At 38.4% G+C, this 17,756-nt stretch overlaps 1 protein-coding gene across 3 annotated transcripts in view; it reads right to left on the bottom strand.

The window, feature by feature from the left end:
* Nucleotides 1-5,907: 5,907 nt before the first annotated feature.
* RAPGEF5 (Rap guanine nucleotide exchange factor 5) overlaps nt 5,908-17,756 on the bottom strand; it is a 135,423-nt gene continuing 123,574 nt past the window's right edge. For all 3 annotated transcript variants that reach the window (XM_034402445.2, XM_087892702.1, XM_087892703.1), the window contains 6 exons: nt 17,614-17,704; nt 15,627-15,677; nt 15,235-15,322; nt 13,066-13,130; nt 11,735-11,789; nt 5,908-10,833 (listed from right to left, as the gene is read on the bottom strand). In XM_034402445.2, the coding sequence (XP_034258336.2) occupies nt 10,715-10,833; nt 11,735-11,789; nt 13,066-13,130; nt 15,235-15,322; nt 15,627-15,677; nt 17,614-17,704 (469 nt within the window). In that variant the 3' untranslated portion in view covers nt 5,908-10,714. The remainder of the gene's footprint in view (nt 10,834-11,734; nt 11,790-13,065; nt 13,131-15,234; nt 15,323-15,626; nt 15,678-17,613; nt 17,705-17,756) is intronic.

Below are 17,756 nucleotides of genomic sequence, written 5' to 3'. Positions count from 1 at the left end.
TGTCCAAAATGGTTTTAGTTTAGCTATGAAACTGTTGGTAATCATTTCAGCAGCATTATTACCCAGTGATAATTATAAACAGGCCAGCATAAATCTACAAATAGTTCAAGCATCTGGCAGACTTCAGCAAAAATAGCTCCTATAATTGTAACCAAGCAACAATGTAAAATCTTCCATGGGCTTTAATATAATTTGTGGCAGTAACTTCCTCCTTTCTTGATTGAGAGTACAACCTGTTAGCACAAATGATGTATCAAAAAGAATGAGGCCCATTGGAACACATTTGAATATTTTCCCACTGATTTTCACTAAGTTCTTACAAAATAGTTTGTCCTATGACTATGTATCTTCTTGTGAACTTTAAGCAAGGCGTCATGATCCAACCTGTGACTGCATCCAGGTGAACAAAAATGCCATTCACTCAATGTTCCACTACTTCAGTTTGTGTCCCTTTCTCTCTACTGATGTTCCCTCTGTCCCCATTCTACATTTTTAAAAACTATTGTGCTATTTTGATTGAAAGGTAGTTATGAGGATAAAATTCCAAACTTGGGAAATAATATTATTCCATTAAAGGTTAAAATTTCTTGCAGTCTAAAATGCTGAAATTAGCAAATGTGCCTTATATTTGCAACCAGGAAATTTCCCCTGTATTCCTATTCATAATAATTAGATGCTACAAAGGCAACTGAAGTGGAGGAAAGGCATTGATTTTTGAAATGATGGTAAGAGTGTAATTGTTGGTAAATGTGGGTGACCTGAAATGGCAGAATTAAATTGCATCATTCATTAAAGTGAAAGTTGCCAATGCAAATGCTAAGAAGGGTCCAACCTATTCAATATTTTGATGGAGCCACATGAAATCGCAGCACTATAAATTAAACAGGCAAGTTGAACAAATATTCTAGAAAACAAAGGCAAATCATTGCCAACAAATTAGCATGGATAAGCCTACTGACATCATAGTTAAGTTGTACTTAAAGGAAACTGCATGTACTGTACGAACATCAGAAACTTGTCTGATCAGATGATCTCCCCCACCACCCCACCCATGTCAATGCAAGAAATTTTACTTGGACCATAATAAATGACCTGAAATATAGAAGCTGCCGTACTAGTCCCTCCAGCCACATCCTGGTAATTCTAAGGTGTCAGGTAGAAATCTTTCACAGTATCTGACCTAGTCCAGAGGTGAGATTCAGCCATTTTCGGGCAAACCGAAAAAATTTTTGTTCACCCCACCCGCACGCTTGCTCCACCCCGTCCAGTCACTCCTCATCTGGCCTCCCTGACATAGCTGTTGCTTCTATTTGGTTCCTCACTTGCATTGACCACACAGTCTCTGCAGACCAGCCAGCTTGCCTGCCTTCCAACACAGTGCCCGCGGTCCAACTGAGTGGCCCTGATCTGCCTGGGAGCCTGCGAGCAGCTCCCGAATCCCGAACACCTACACTTGCCTACCTTTGCCGTGGCGGCTGTATCCCATGTGGCCCTCACCCCATGGCCCAACTGAGCAGCCCTGATTGGCCTGGGTAAGCCTGCAAGTCATGGTCTAGTTACCTGCCTTCCACTGTCCCATGCCACGTGGCATGGCCAGTTTGCCCTTCTTTACTGCTGCAGCTGCATCCCAACTGATGCAGCCCTGATCAGCCTGTGAGCAACTCCCAAATCCCAAATGCCTCCAGCTTGTGGACTACTACATGGCCCAACCTGCTTGCCTGCCTTCCATGCAGCCTACTATGCAGCACCTGCAGCCCAGCCCACTTACCTGCCTTTTAGGCAGGCCACCTGATCTCTGCATGGGCAACTGGGTGTGTGGCTGACACTTGGCTTCCAGTGGAGAGGGCGGGGAACAGTGGTGGATTTCAAATTTTTTTACTACTGGTTCTTTCGGTGTGGGTTGGTGGGCGTGGCATGGCTTGGTGGGCGTGGCATGGCTTGGTGGGCATGGCAGGGGAAGGATACTGTAAAATGAGTGTGGTGGCACGACAGCTTCCCCGGCACCTGGATGAAGCTATCTATCTGGACCCGTACCAGTCGGGCTTCAGGCAGGGGTACAGCACAGAAACGGCATTGATCGCATTGGTGGATGATCTCTGGAGGGCTCAGGACAGGGGTTGCTCCTCTGTCCTGGTCCTATTAGATCTCTTAGTGGCTTTTGATACCATCGACCATGGTATTATGCTGCAGCGGTTGAGGGGGTTAGGAATAGGGGGCACCGTACTGCGGTGGTTCTCCTCCTTCCTCTCCGATCGTTCGCAGTTTGTGTTGGCGGGGGGCAGAGGTTGACTTCAAGGCGCCTCGCATGGGGAGTGCCACAAGGGTCGGTTCTCGCGCCCCTTCTGTTCAACATTTATGTGAAGCCGCTGGGTGAAATCATCCGTGGTTTTGGGGTGAGAGTCCATCAGTATGCTGATGACACTCAGCTGTACAGCTCCACCCCAGACCACCCCAACGATGCCCTTGATGTGATGTCTCGCGGGCTGGAGGCCATATGGGTCTGGATGGGGAGAAATAGGCTCAGACTCAACCCTTCCAAGACCGAGTGGCTGTGGCTTCCAGCGTCCCGATATAGTCAGCTGGTGCCATCGCTGACTATTGGGGGTGAATCTCTGCCTCCCACAGAGAGGGCTCGCAATCTGGGCATCCTCCTGGATGCACGGCTGTCTTTAGAAGAGCATATGACGGCCGTGGCCAGGGGGGCTTTTTATCAGGTTCGCCTGATTCGCCAGTTGCGGCCCTTTCTGGACCGGGACATCTTGCGCACGGTCACTCACACCCTTGTCACCTCCCAGCTGGACTATTTGTAATGCTCTCTACATGGGGCTCCCCTTGAAGAGCACTCAGAGGCTCCAACTGATCCAGAATGCGGCCACAGGAGTGGTTATGGGCGCAACTCGTGCCCACATGACACCCCTCCTGCGCGAGCTGCACTGGCTTCCAGTGGTCTTCCGGGTGCGATTCAAGGTGCTGGTTACCACCTTTAAAGCGCTCCATGGCATAGGACCCAGGTACCTTCGAGACCGACTTCTGCCACCAATAGCCTCCCACCGGCCAGTCCACTTCCACAGAGAGGGTCTCCTCAGGGTGCCATCAGCCAAGTTATGTTGGCTGGCGACACCCAGGGGGAGGGCCTTCTCTGTGGGAGCCCTTGCCCTGTGGAATGAACTGCCCCTGGAAATACGTAAGATCTCTGACCTCCGTGTATTTCGCTGTGCCCTCAAGACTCTGCTGTTCTGCCAGGCTGGGCTATCAATGTAATGATTTTAAATTAGGTATTTTAAATTTGGGGGGTTTTAAATTTGAGCCAAATCTATTTAAATAATTTTAATTATTTTTAATTGATGTTTGTCTTTGTGCTTTTAATAGGCTGTACATGGTCCTGAGTCCTCCAGGAGAAGGGCGGTATAGAAATAAAAAATTATAATAATAATAAAAAATAAAAAAATCTCCATTCCCATCCCATTCCAGGGGAAGGCTACTGTAAAATCTCCATTCCCTCCCGATCAGCTGGCACTTGGGAGGCAGAGAATAGATGGGGGCAGGGCCAGTCAGAATTTTTACTACTGGTTCTCTGAAGTACTCAAAATTTCCGCTACCGGTTCTCCAGAACTGGTCAGAACCTGCTGAAATTCACCTCTGGAGGGGAAGGGAAGTGGCTGGACTGCTGCCTTTCATTGGGGCATGTGGAGCAAGATGGAACTCTTCTTGGTGTCTCTTCCCTCCCCTGGGTCACTGGGCATGGAGGGCTTCCTGCCCCTCACTTAGCCCCTCACTTAGCCACTGCCCCCTTTTTGGATGCAATTTGGGAGTGTGGCAGGTGGGGTGGGAGAGGCAGCTTCCAGGCAGCTTTTGCTCTGCCTTTTGGTGGAAGCCGTCAAAGAAGTTTTTGTGAGCAGAAGAGAATGCTTCACCCATCATCACCCAGGCTCTTGTTTTTCTTTGCCCTACCTGATTTCCAGCTCCATCACATTTCTCCATCGCGTTTCTCACTGTCCTGTACAGGGAAACAAAAGTTTGTGGGACTTTTAAAAACTTCAATCAATTCTAACTTCTCGCAAAAGAAAAAGGTCTTGTGAAGTTGGAATTGGTTGATTGAAGGGTTTTTTTTTAATTCCAAAAGCTTATTTCCCTGCACAAAATGGCGAGAAATGTGATGGAAAATGTGACAGAGGGGAAATCAGGTAGGCAAAGAAATGCTTGGGGGAAGTAAGGGCCTGGGCGGTGATGGGTGGGGCAAGCTCCATGACATGGTGCTGCAATGGAGAAAAGGTCAACAGAGCAGCCAGTGTGAGAGAAGGAAGCCGCTTTTTTTCTTTCCCTGCTGCTCATCTTTCCCTTGAGCTTGCTACTCCCTTTCTCCTTTTTCTATTGAGCATAGTGCCCAGGATCCTCTTTGATAGCGGGGAATTTAAAAACCAGGCTCGCACCAGACAGAGTAAAAAGGGCCTGATCTTTACATAGGAGGAGGAGAAGGTTTTTCGGCACATGAACATTGCTCAGGCACTCCCCTTGCCACCTGTTTCTGTCTGTTCATGACAGAGTAACTTCTCCTTCACTGGGCTTTAACCAAGGGGAATCAGCCAGAGCAGGGAGCGGGGGAAGCCTTGCACAAAAACGCAGAGGCCGGGGCGGTGAGTTGGCAATGGAAGAGGGGTGGCCCGGGTTTATTGGAGAGATGGAATAGGCAAGAAGTGGGGCAGAGAAGAGAGCGGGGCAGCCTGTCTCCTCTTCCGCAGTTGGAAGCAGCTGAACTCTGCTTCCTCTCCTCCACATCTGCATTCTGCCTGCATTGCAACATCTAGGGGAGCTGCACCCAAGAGCTTGGCGGTGTCCCAGAGCACAAAATTGGTTTTCATTTCTTTGCATGAAAACGGGGGGGGGAGTGTCCAGATGCAGACCTGCTAATGTGCGATCCCCAAAGGGCCAGATTGCAGAGTGGAGCAACCCTCTAAGCCAAAATGGCTGGTTTCCCAACTTTTTTTGAGCTTAGCCTAATGCACGAATAGAGATGCAAAGCTAGACTGGCTCCATATCTGCATGGCTGTGGTTAGGAACCCAGCCAGGGCTAGCTATCTGTCCCCAACGTGGCACTCTCCAGCAGTGAGGAGGGGCTGGGAGGAGCAGGGGTGAGTGAGGTTGAATTGGTCATGACCACCCAGTCACGTGACCACCCAGCCCTGCCCACCCAGCTCGTCATTAGGGCATAGAATTGGTTGTTAAAAAATTTGAATCCCACCACTGCTCCAGTCCCTTTAATTATATATAATTGGAAATTTGAAGTTTCTATTATTTATTCCCCAAAGAAAGTAAATTTCCTTGTCAGTTATTTTGTTCATTAACAAGAATCTGGTTAGACTATAATGTACACTTTCTTGCACATTTGTCAAGTGAGCAAAGTATTATTTCATTGCTTGTATGATTAGATGTCAATTACCTTAATGTAGGTACCATATGTACTCTTGACAAATAACTTAATATAATCATCTGTATTTGGGTAATATGCTATGGATCTGTATTCTTAACAGCAGAAGGCTTTTTCTGTAGGATCTATTCACCCTTGTCATAATTATTATACTGCAGAACTTAATCTTTTAGATCAGGGGTATCAAACTGGTGGCCTGCAGGCCGGATGTGTCATGCCTATCCCAGCTCTGTGAATGGGAAAAACGTAGCAAAACATCATGTGATGGCAATGTGATGCAGTGAGTTTGACACCTGTGTTTTAGATTATAATTACTTCCGCCATACTGTCTGAAGTAGATAGGGTAAACTGAAGAGCAATGGGTTGTCCAAGATCACCCAGGGACATCATGATTATTTAAATTTGATGTAGGACAGCTAAAACACACACTGTGAAACACCTGTTTATGGTAGATGTTAAGCAAAGACTCACAAGAGACGTAATTTGTTAATATCATTTGTATTTTGAAAAGCATATCAAAAAAAGTTTTAAGTGTAACATTTTGTTTTTACAAGTTTTATTTTTGTATTGCTTATTATTCTAAGATACAAATTATTGCTTGCTAGCTCTCATAAATATGCTAAACAATGATATATACAGAAATCAAAACAATTGAACTTGTAAAGGTCTCCATTGCCAACTGTATTCTTGTTAAACCAGAGTATTTTATATATGCTGATAATGTTAGATAAGTACAAGTATGTCCCTGAGAAGTTAGGCAAATAACCTTAGCTTGGACAATCTTTCTGTTACCTATAATGCAGATTGAAAAACAATGATCTGGAGAGACTAAAATGGGAAGAATTAAACCAACCAGGGCTGCAAAAATACAAGCAACTACTAGTAGCAGCCAACAGTTTTATCTTATAGTGCCATCACAATTATCCAAACCTGTGCAGCAGAGATGTAAGTAGCCTTTTCTTTTTATCTCGAGAGTGCCTTTGTTCCTAACAATGTAAAAAGAACATAATAAATAGGCTATGCAAATAAATAGTAATTGCTACAAAGGTTAGTATTTACAACTTGTTTGCTTTTTTACAGTCATCCAAATGTTCATTTATAGCGCTCAATACACTCCAAAAGGTCTTACACTATTCTGCAATGGTGCCTTTTTGTTTGTATAGATATTTCTAGAGTTTATCTCCCCCACCCCCCACTTTTTAAAATTGCTACTTGTGCTCCTCTTATGGGGCATATAGCTTTTACAGTTTGGGGACCAAGAGTCACTTCAATTTATACTGCAATCCTATGCAAGTTTATTGAGGAACATTGTGTTCACTGGAGTTTACTCTAAAGCGTAAAATAAGACTGTATAATTTTGATTCTAATCTTCTTCTGAAGCCAGCAAGACTTGGAGTGAACATAAAAGACTCAATGCAGGGACTGTTTCTTTGTTATGACAACAGTATATCTTAACGATCTCAAGGCTGACTCAGTCATTGTCTTAACGTTGGCCTCCTTTCAGGAGTTACATGAATGTATCAGGGGTAGGATAAGATGGAGATTATATACTACATATCTGGCTTCTGTTCCAGAGTCCCCAAATTGTGGCAAATTGTGTTCTTTTTTTCCTGAACATAATCTTGGAGAGAAAATTGTTCATTTTTACAAACTACAGTCAGAATGTACTTCCACAGAAATACAATTATCTAGTTATTTAGCTCTAAAGTAATAAATGAAGTTACTGGACTAAAAAAAACTCCACTGCATAGCAGGTAATATTGCCCTAAATCAATATATTTGTTTTCCCTTGTTTTAATAAAGCTTAAATTACCTAAAGTCCAGTTGACTGCTATATAGTCTTGCATAGGTAAAATGAGACCCAAGTGATAACCATAGCTTACTCTTAGGAAATATTTGGCTCATAATTCTGAATTTGGCTAAATAATGACCAAGAGGCCACTGAAATGAAGAACTCAAGTAATGCTGCTTACAACATCTTGCACCAGATAGTCCAGCTCACGAGGTTTGAAAAATGTCCAGTTTTTGGTTTACTTCACTAAACATTAAGCTTGCTCATTAAAAGCAGTAAACAGGTTTCAGAATGATAGCAAAACAGAAAAGCCAGATTTGAATTCCTATTAATCTTTTGTAGTCTAAAGACGCAATTATATGAAGCTGTTAATGGATCTGTAAAGGCAAGACAATATCTAAAAATAAGAACCAGCCACTTCGTGTTACACATCATTAGTTTTTTAATCTACTAATTCTTCCCTGCAAATCTTACCTTTTCCAGTTACGTTTATTCTAGAACTACAAATGTAGAAATTTTATTTTATAGGTTTAAACTCAAACACTTAACAGAGGCTCATCCTAATATATGAATTAAACAAAAGCTCTAATTCTTCCCTCCAAATATACCTTTTAGTGGTTATGAAACAAAACAAATTGCAATGCCTTTTCTCAAAATGTTCAATTCCATTCCTAAAGGTGTGGTTTGTTTGTGCGCAAAGAAAGTTTATTTACAACAATTGAGACTTCTCCAACTGCAAATGCTATTTTTGTGTGTGGATAAAAATAAAGCTTATAACATATTTTTACTACAACTCCTACTGCCAAACCAAACAGTTACTCTGCAATTAACAAACATACTGCTTCTTCAGCTAAGTTGCTATAAAAAAAAACATCCTGAAAATAAATAATTTGTCTATGCTGTTTCTAATTTGTTCAACTACCTTAGAAAATAATATAATTTCTATCAAATAATTCCCAGAAGACATTGGATAACCAGTATAGTAAGTTCAGAAATGTACATTGTTCTCTTTATATTATACCTGTACAGGATTTTCAATTTTATTAAAAGCCAAATCTAATGGAAAAACATTCTACTTCTTTGCAAACAAAAAGCATTCCTTATCTCTTAAAACAGATTTTGTCTGCCAACAACAGTCAATCTTCTATGAAGGATCTCGTGTAGAAAAGTTCTTGAATAAATGTGATCTAAGGCAGTACAACAAAGAAAATAATTCAGATGTTTTCAAAAGGGAGGCCTAATTTTTAACATAGCCTTTCTTGTCAATCAGTATGGTCCTGTGATACTATAAAAGTCTATTTTGTATAAAGCTGCATATAAATAGATTTTCACAGTGAAATGCATTCCATTTACAGAGTGGAATACATTCTATTTATACTGCATTTCTTAGGCAATTTCTTGAGAATACTTAATAGAGGGATAAAGAAGACATTCTGAAGAGAGGAACAAATTGCAAACATGTTTTCAAGAATGTAAGCCTAGTTTTGATATCTCAACATGAAAACTGAGGCACAAGAATTATTACACCAAAGCTTTCACTTCTAAGTCACATGTTCAAATTACATTCAAATACATTGCAACAAATATGTGATTGTCTCACATATTTGTTGCACAGGTTTTAAATCTTTCTCTTCGGAAAACTTTTTTTTTTAAAAAAAATCATAGATTACCATGATGCATCCAGAATGAATATGCTGATTAAAATAGTTATGCAAGTGTCATACAAGTTGCTAGAAAGTATTACTCGTGAAATCAAGAGTTTAGTTTTCTGTGCTCCATTAGGCTGTGATTTGACAGCATAATTCATCCTTACAGGAATGTGAATGAAAGTCTGCTGTCAGTATGAAACCCCCAAATCTTCACATACTCTCTTTTGTAATTGCCCCTTGATGAAAGAATGCTAACATTTTTTTTTTCTGACAGACTTTAAGAATCATCCATTTCATTTCCAATGAAAGTTCTGTTATGGTAGAGTCCTCCTCATCTTGTAAATTAGAATTCAATCTCAGCCTTTAACCTTGCAAGGAAAAAACAACAATATGTCTGTTTCTTAAAGTATAATTCCTCTATGGTCAGATTCATGAATTTGGCTTAATACGTTGTATGAACTTTTTTCATTTTTATTTGCAAATTATGTTTATGATTTATAAATAAGATCAGATTTAATAGCTAGTAATTATTACCACTTTAAACCTTAATAATGGCAGTGGGCAGTTACTTTCATTTTTAAAAAAAGTAATTCTGAGGATTCCACTGTAGTTTTTCGAATTGCAAACAACAGCCCCACAATATGATAGGTTCTTCTTTACCAATTTAGTACTGTTCTGCAATAAACTTGCACCAGTCTGAAGATAAGAGTAATTAGTAATAGCACAGTGAAGTGAACAGAGAAGTAAAACAAACTATATTCATTTGAAATAAAGCTATAGGCAGGACATGCTTGCTTCTAATAGCATTCCGGTACCAAGGAAAGGACCAAAAAACTGAAGTGGTTCTAAAGTTTAAAAAGAATTACCCATAAGAAGTATTAAAGGCAGAGTGCTCTAAATTCTAATCCAGCATGAAAGCACATCATAGATTACCATAATTGATGCTGTGACATTTTGCTTTATTAGGCAGCACATTTTGAAATACTGTACAAGATGTTAAATCAAGTATTAACTATGCTTGTTTTAAATTTTACATTTTGTTAAATTCTATTGGGTATCTATATTCTAACAATTTGTCTTTCTTTAAGCTTGAAGTGGATGCCAGCACATATCTTGGGGATAGTTCATCAATACCTGCCCTACTATTTTTTTTTGGCACCACAGTCAATACTTTAGGGCAGCTTATGATTAGTGAGGTATATCCCCATGTGCCAAATTATGAACATCTTTTCTCAAAACAGTGCTGCTAGACCAGTGGTGGGTTCCTCCTGGTTCGGCCGAGCCAGTAGCGGTGATGATATAACATCACCGAACCAGTTCTCTTTCTTTGGAAGCTGGGCCCTTCCGCCCGCCCCCGCGTTATTCCTACCTTTTATTTCTTCTTTTTTAGCCCAGCTGAGAGGTGCCGCACCTCAGCTGTGCAGATTCGTAACACCCTCTTGCGATCGCAAGAGGCGATTGCGCATGAAGCACGTGCACAAAGAGAACCTGTAGTAAAGCCGGTTAGAACCCACCACTGTGCTAGACCCTTATAAGGGTAGAACATTTTATTTCAATTTAACACTGAGTTGGGACTGAAAGCTATTTGAACAAAAAAAAAAATCAAGAAAAACAAGCTTTTCAATATGGCGAATCATTTCTTCACTCTGTAGCTAAGTAGATTTGGCATTTTTCATCTTGTAAGGTTGTTGTGAAGATTATTTCCTCTTGCTTTGCATGAGAGGCCAACATGTACTGTGGCACCAATTACTGATAAAACTCAGTAATCATCAATTACTTAGGAAAACAAGATACTTGGCACATAAATATTCACTGAACTGAAAGTGCTGGAATTATGTAAGTATGAATTCATATACGAGGTTCTATCCTGTGAGAAAGCTCAAATAACATCTGCTGGTTGTCAATGATATGCAAATGATGGACATAGGACTTCAATTCCTCATGTTCTTTGGAAGGTATATCATTTCCTACAGTTTTGACAAGAGAAAAACAATAGATCAGTCACCATGCAGCATTTTTCTGAAGGCATGTTTTGAAGTTCAATCAACCATTTATCTTAAGGAACTCCTGAACTTCATATTTTTTATTTCTAGAAAATAATGGAAATTTTCTAATGACTTCTAATTTCAAATACTCTCTTTGTATGACTTCTACATTAATGAAGAATGTAGACATGTTATTACATTATATGTGAAGACTTGTCAAACATAAACAAACTTTTCACCATGAACCGAGATAAAACTGCATTAAAAAATCTATAAAAAATATATTGAAAAAGCAGCACCCCCAATCTTTTCATTATATGCTGGTTTATTTACTAGATAAAACACTCAAGATGATGGAAATGATTCTGTGCAAATTAAAAATACTAAGAACTATTTATGTGAATATATAGGATTTTCATTTCTTGACATTTGTTTTATTCCATGATTTGTGTGTATTCTGTGTATGTGTACTGATGTGTAAAAAAAGGTGGGAAGCCAGATGTTATGAATTTAATGCCCATCAGCCACATTGGTATTGAGAATATGGTGGTATTGGCTGCTAATGAATATTGAAAATTGAAGTTTAAACTCCAAAATGAGTTATTAATGTATAATATTAATGTTATAGAAATAATTAATACATAACTAAAGATAATCATATTATTTCTTTTTAAGTGTAATTTAAATAAAACCAAAAGTTCTTATAACTCATCTATTAATCTTAAGAGTAAAGGAAAAAAGGATAGTCTTTAGGGCTAAATTAATTTTGTATTCCTGCTGTAGTAATAACAAAAACACAGAGAAGGTAGGCTCTGATTCCCAAATGATTAAGATAGATGTATGAAGGGGAGGTGGGGAAAGCCTCAAAATATCATTCACTTACCAAATTGGTTACACCTACAATGCCTCAGTGATCGGACTGTGTCTGCAATCATGTGCTATGAAGTTAAAATACACAGGTTAATAAACCAATAAATATTTAAACTGGGAATGACCAGCATGTACAAGCTCCAAATAATGAGGTCAGGAGGCATCTGCTATAAAATGGAAATCTGGATTGCATTTACTCCAGTAATCCCTATACAGATTATTTCAAACATTAACTCAGGGTTGCAGATTTTATTACAGGAGCTATAAGATACCATTTGAATCCTGCCTTATAATATTTGTGGGAAGAGGTGGCTGAGCAGGCATCCAAAGTTTGGTTTTTTTTTTTTAAAAAACCCTCTAACTTCCATTCCTTCCAAAAGCAGAGTAGTAATTCATGTGAACAGAAAATATTTTAGCCAGGAAAAAGTAGGCAATATGGCATCAGAAATTGAAGAAGCCATGAAATCATTCTACCCAATATATCTAGGAACTGCAGGTCTTGGAGTTAATAGTTTTATTAAAAAAAGGATAAATTTTTAATTTAAAATTTAAATTAGTTTAAAAGAATGAGTCCTGTGCCATTTTTTTCCTAGGTAAAGCACAAAGATCTATATGTTTTCAAAGAAAAAAAAAAGTACACATGTATGATCAGGCTGGTCAGGCTGATCTGAACTGACATATCTCCATTAACAGTCACTGATTTATTCCTGAAGAAACATTTTTCTACAATTATTATTCAATCACAGTTAATCAATATAGGCCAAATAATTTAATTTATAGAGCAATGAACTGATAGGCCTACAAATTAACCATATGAATTATATAGAATAATATATACTTAACTTCCTAAAAATAAAACAATAATATTTTCCTACATTAATATAAACTAACATAACCATAATTATTGGTTCTGTGTTAATTAAGCAAATGTTTTCACTTCTTCAAATGTCTGTTTCTATTTATATATAATGATCTAATAATCCTTGTTATAAACATTTACTCCAATAAAAATATGGATATTTCTGCCAGAGAAGAATAAACCCATGTAAAACAGAGAACTAAAAATAATGGTGATGTCCAGATATTTTCTTTTGCGTATTAAAGGAAGCATATAATTAGGAATAACACATTGTGATCAATTAACAATGTATGAAATTTAGAATATAAAATGTTAACTAAGCTTGATATCAAGTTGACTACGTTATAGGGGGAATACTCCGTGGAAAGCTGAAACAAAAGGAATTAAATTAAAATTTAATTTTAATAAATAAGAGTAAGAAGAAAGGAGGGCAAGCAATAATATAGAAATGGAAATTTATCTCTTTAGTGGGGAATGATACATACCAGCTTTTCAAAATTTACAAGGTTATCCAGAAATGTTTTGTTTCCTTCATGTATAAATGTTACATCTAAAAAAAGATAGATATATTTTTCAACTTAACTTTCCATATCCACATAGTAACAATAATAAAACCCAATGGTAATTGTTACATTTTCATGCACAAGTAAGATTCAGAAAATTTACTTGTGATAAAAAAATTTAAAAGTACCCCAAACAGTTCAATTTTTGAACTTCTAAGTGAAAAATTTGAAATCATCAGATATGCATAAGGTAGTTTTCTGGAAGCATATCTAATGTGCATCAGTCTCTCGTTCTTGTTGGTTACTTTTCTCCTGTAACCAGTGCTTGGCAGCACCAAATTTAGAATCCCCTTTGTCAGTAGAATTACCACAACCACAACTATCAAATAAACACTGATATTCATTCCTCTTTTACACTCCCACTCAGTCCTATTCAAACTGGTGCACTTTAGGCATAAAATTCATTCAGATTTTATTCTCACGCCAAAAGCTCAGCACTATTAAGTTAGGGAGGTGACTGTCTGCTTGCTATCCCAAAGAAACACCTTCTCTAATCCTTTAAACTAAAGATCCCAACGCCCATCTCTCAAATGGAATGGGGGAGGAAGCAGAATAGCTGGACAGAATTTACAATATATCTTATTGGTTTTGTCAAGACCAAAGGGAAGAAGCTCAATAAACGCTTAAGTTAGGAAGATTAAAACATCATCCCTCTAAAACATAAATTAGGTTAATGTAGCATGAAATGGATTTGTGGCAAATAATACAATGCAATTGCACTTCATAGTTGTTCATTCTAATATTATTGCAAGATAAATGTGCTGTTTGAATAGTGGTTACTACTTCAGAACCATCTGCTGAAGGGGGTTGAAAAAATTATTTCTGTTCAAATTTTGATTGAATAGATTTCTGTTCACATTTTGCACTGACTAAAGATAACCTAAGTAATTTTCTTCTGGCAATCTTAATTTGCATGGTTTGGGGAGAGGGAGGAAGATTGTTCGTGACACATCCATCCATAAAAACCTGTTTAGTGAGTAGAGGGTAATACTAGAACTTCAAATAGTAGTCTAAAGGCTATAGCTCTAAAAGTGATTGATATGGCTGAGACAAAAACAATGTTTAATTTTTTAAATATTATGTAATCACATTTCAATATAACCATCCATTTAATTATTTATTATGATGACTTTCTCTGAATAGCTTTCCTCCTCTCAAATGCTATCCATCTGTCCCCTTTTCCACAATGGCATTTTCCTCTCCTGGAACTTATATATTGTATTATAATATCCTAATACATTTGAAATATGTCTTTTCATCAGCTATTGTGTTACTGTCAATGTTAATAATGATAGCTTTTAAAAAAAATTGTTCAAATCAAGATACAACTAAAAACCTTGAAAGACTTAGAGATTGATGTAAGGAATCTGCATTGCTTAACTACATTTCAAGTAGAAACAAATTCTGTGGAGCAGAAAACTGCCTCTTGGGTGTAGTATAAGAGCAGAATAAACAAACTAGAGTTAAAAAGCAATTAATTGTGATTTTGTTATAGACATTCAATTAATTTAAATAATGTACTACAGAACTAATAATCTAAAAAGTAGTTCAATTTTCCTTTTAATATTATTCGTTAAAAATCATGAAAACAGGAATACATTTTACTATAAATCAATAAAGCTGATTGAGCAGCTGTGTAGGATTCAAAAGGGGATCCTCCCATAATGATTCAAGGAGACCGAATCCGAAATTGAATCTGATTCAAAATGAATGCATATACCACAGATACAACCTAAAGATGTACACGTTTATTTAGAAATAAAGCCCAATATATTTTGTCAGCTTTACTGGCTAGTACAGGGGTCCGCAACTCTTGGGCCACGAGCTGCTTGGAACCAAGCAGCTTGCAGGCTGATTGCGTGGAATCATACCCCCCCCCCCACCTTCCGTCTGCAAAAACGGAAAGCTTGGAGAATTCCAGATTAGTAGATCTATATAAGATTGCAGCCTACACAGGTATGTCTTAAAAGTTACTTTACTTTTCAATGCCTAAAAATATAATCCTAAATATTATTGAAATTTATTAAAACCCATTACATTTGACCGAGGCAAGGCCTCTAAGTTTAGGACTGCAAATATGCTTAAATTTACCTTTAAGGAGTAAAGGCATGAAGGGGATCTTTGGGGACTTCATTTTTTTGAATGCATCCCTATAGACTTTGTGGTTCAGAGAGGGATCCTGTTAAAATGATTTGACTCTATTAGGAACAGCAGTTTATATTGGTATAAGCTTTAATATATGTAGATACAAAAGTATTTCCTTCTTGAAAAATAAGGCAGAAACAGTTTCTTAAAGAGAACTAGATGAAGTAATATATATTCTTAGCTAAAACATATCACATTTGTGTAAAGTTAGATGTCAAGTGCAACACATCCAAAGTTAGATAATAATAGCAATAGCACTTACATTATAATGCTTCCATTTGGTAACAAAAAAACATAGATAGGGAAATTAATGACAATTTTACATAAACCCAACTTACTGTCAAACTTTCAAGTTCAGCAAAGAGCTTCTTAAACTTTCCAGGCATTCTCTGCAATAAAATACGGCATATTAAAAGACTGAAACTAGAATTAAACACTAGATTCTATCAGTGACGCATCTGTAGTATGTTAAAGACATAAACTTTCTCTGGGACTATCTTTTTTAGATTTTTTTAAAGCAAATAATGTTTGAGAGTAACATAAAAATGTGTTCCAACACACATGTATTATTTAATACTGTTTATAAGCACCTGGACTTGCATTTATTTAATATCTTTAAGATTTATGTAGAGGAAGAAGAAGGTCATCATCAACCACATTATCACTTTTTTGAAGAAAGAATGCTATGATCATTGATTTTATTACCGTAGCCTTACTGGAATATTGAAGGGAAAAATCACTGATGTTATATTTATATGATGAGGTTCATCAAATGCAATTTTTCTCAACCCAAAATAAAAATAAAAATGAGGGCGCAAATACAAGAAAACTGAAGTATGAAGCAGAAATATTATGTTTCACTTGGAACTCCACACTTGGAATTCCAGTAGTCATTATGCAAGAAAATTGTCCTCTCCAGCAAACTAAGTTCAATTAAGCTTCTTGAACTTATATTGGCTATACCAAATTTCATCACAGTAATAGTGTATAAAATTAACTAACAATATCTCTCTATATAGATCTGTAACTAAGGTTTTGTAATATAATTTCCCAGGAATTTTATTTTTTTATTTTATTTTATATTGGATTTCTATACCGCCCTTCTCCCTGAGGACTCAGGGCGGTGTACAGCCAGATTAAAAAAACATGCAGAACAAATATTAAAAACAATTAAAAGATATATTAATTTGGCCCAATTAAAACTCATTTACCAATTAAAAACGTTTAAAACATTTAAAAACAGTTAAAAATTTCATCTTAAGCCAGCTTGGCTTGTTTAAATAAATGGGTTTTAAGGGCGCGACGGAAGGCACTGAGGTCTTGGATTCTCCTTATCTCTGGGGGGAGCTGATTCCAGAGGGTGGGAGCCCCCACAGAGAAGGCTCTCCCCCTGGGGGTCACCAGCCTACATTGTCTGGCTGATGGCACCCCGAGGAGGCCCTCTCTGTGGGAGCGCACGGGTCGATGGGAGGTCGTTGGTAGCAGCAGGCGGTCTCGAAGATAGCTAGGCCCTATGCCATGGAGCGCTTTAAAGGTGATAACCAACACCTTGAAGCGCACCCGGAAGACAACTGGGAGCCAGTGCAGCTCGCGCAGGAGCGGTGTTACATGGGAGCGCCATGCTGCTCCCGTCACTACCCGTGCTGCTGCGTTCTGGACCAGCTGGAGCCTCCGGGTGCTCCTCAAGGGGAGCCCCATGTAGAGAGCGTTGCAATAGTCAAGGCGAGAGGTGACGAGGGCGTGAGTGACTGTGCACAGGGAATCCCGATCAAGAAAGGGCCGCAACTGGCGAATCAGGCGAACCTGACAAAAGGTCCCCCTGGTTACAGCCGTCAGATGTTCCTCCAAGGACAGCTGCATATCCAGGAGGACTCCCAGATTGCGAGCCCTCTCTGTGGGGGCCAATGACTCGCCCCCAATAGTCAGTGATGGAGTCAACTGACTATATCGGGATGCCGGGAGCCACAGCCACTCAGTCTTGGAAGGGTTGAGCTTGAGCCTGTTCCTCCCCATCCAACTTTTGTTAAATGGATAGAATTTTCCATGGTAGTTCCATGCCATGCAACTCATACTAAAAGAAAAACAACTTAAAGCCATTATCAGCTTCCAAAACAGTTTATAAATTTTGTTTCGGATTTATTTCCCTAAAAGAAGATTTCTTAAATCTGTTCTTTCAATATCAATAACAATGATAAGAAAGTCAAGAATACATGCATGCACTAAAGTGCAACTTTTTCTTTTCAAATATACCAAACTGCTGAAAAACAATATGATTAAAAATAATTATCTAAAAAAAAAATAAAACAAATAAAATTCTCATATTACCTCCCATGTTTGAGAAAGCCGGCTGATAGAGGCAGTGTTGAGCCCCATGACAATGGCAAAAAATGAATTCAGATTTCGCTGGGCTTTGCAGCTATGAAATAATATCAGAAAAATAATTTACTTATGGTATTCAAAGTTACTTA

Source organism: Pantherophis guttatus, chromosome 4 (genome assembly GCF_059756535.1).
Source record: "Pantherophis guttatus breed Tessera chromosome 4, ASM5975653v1, whole genome shotgun sequence".
In the NCBI taxonomy this organism is placed as follows: Eukaryota; Metazoa; Chordata; class Lepidosauria; order Squamata; family Colubridae; genus Pantherophis; species Pantherophis guttatus.
Note: the sequence above shows the minus strand (reverse complement) of the source record. Positions and strands in the feature narration are given on the sequence as shown.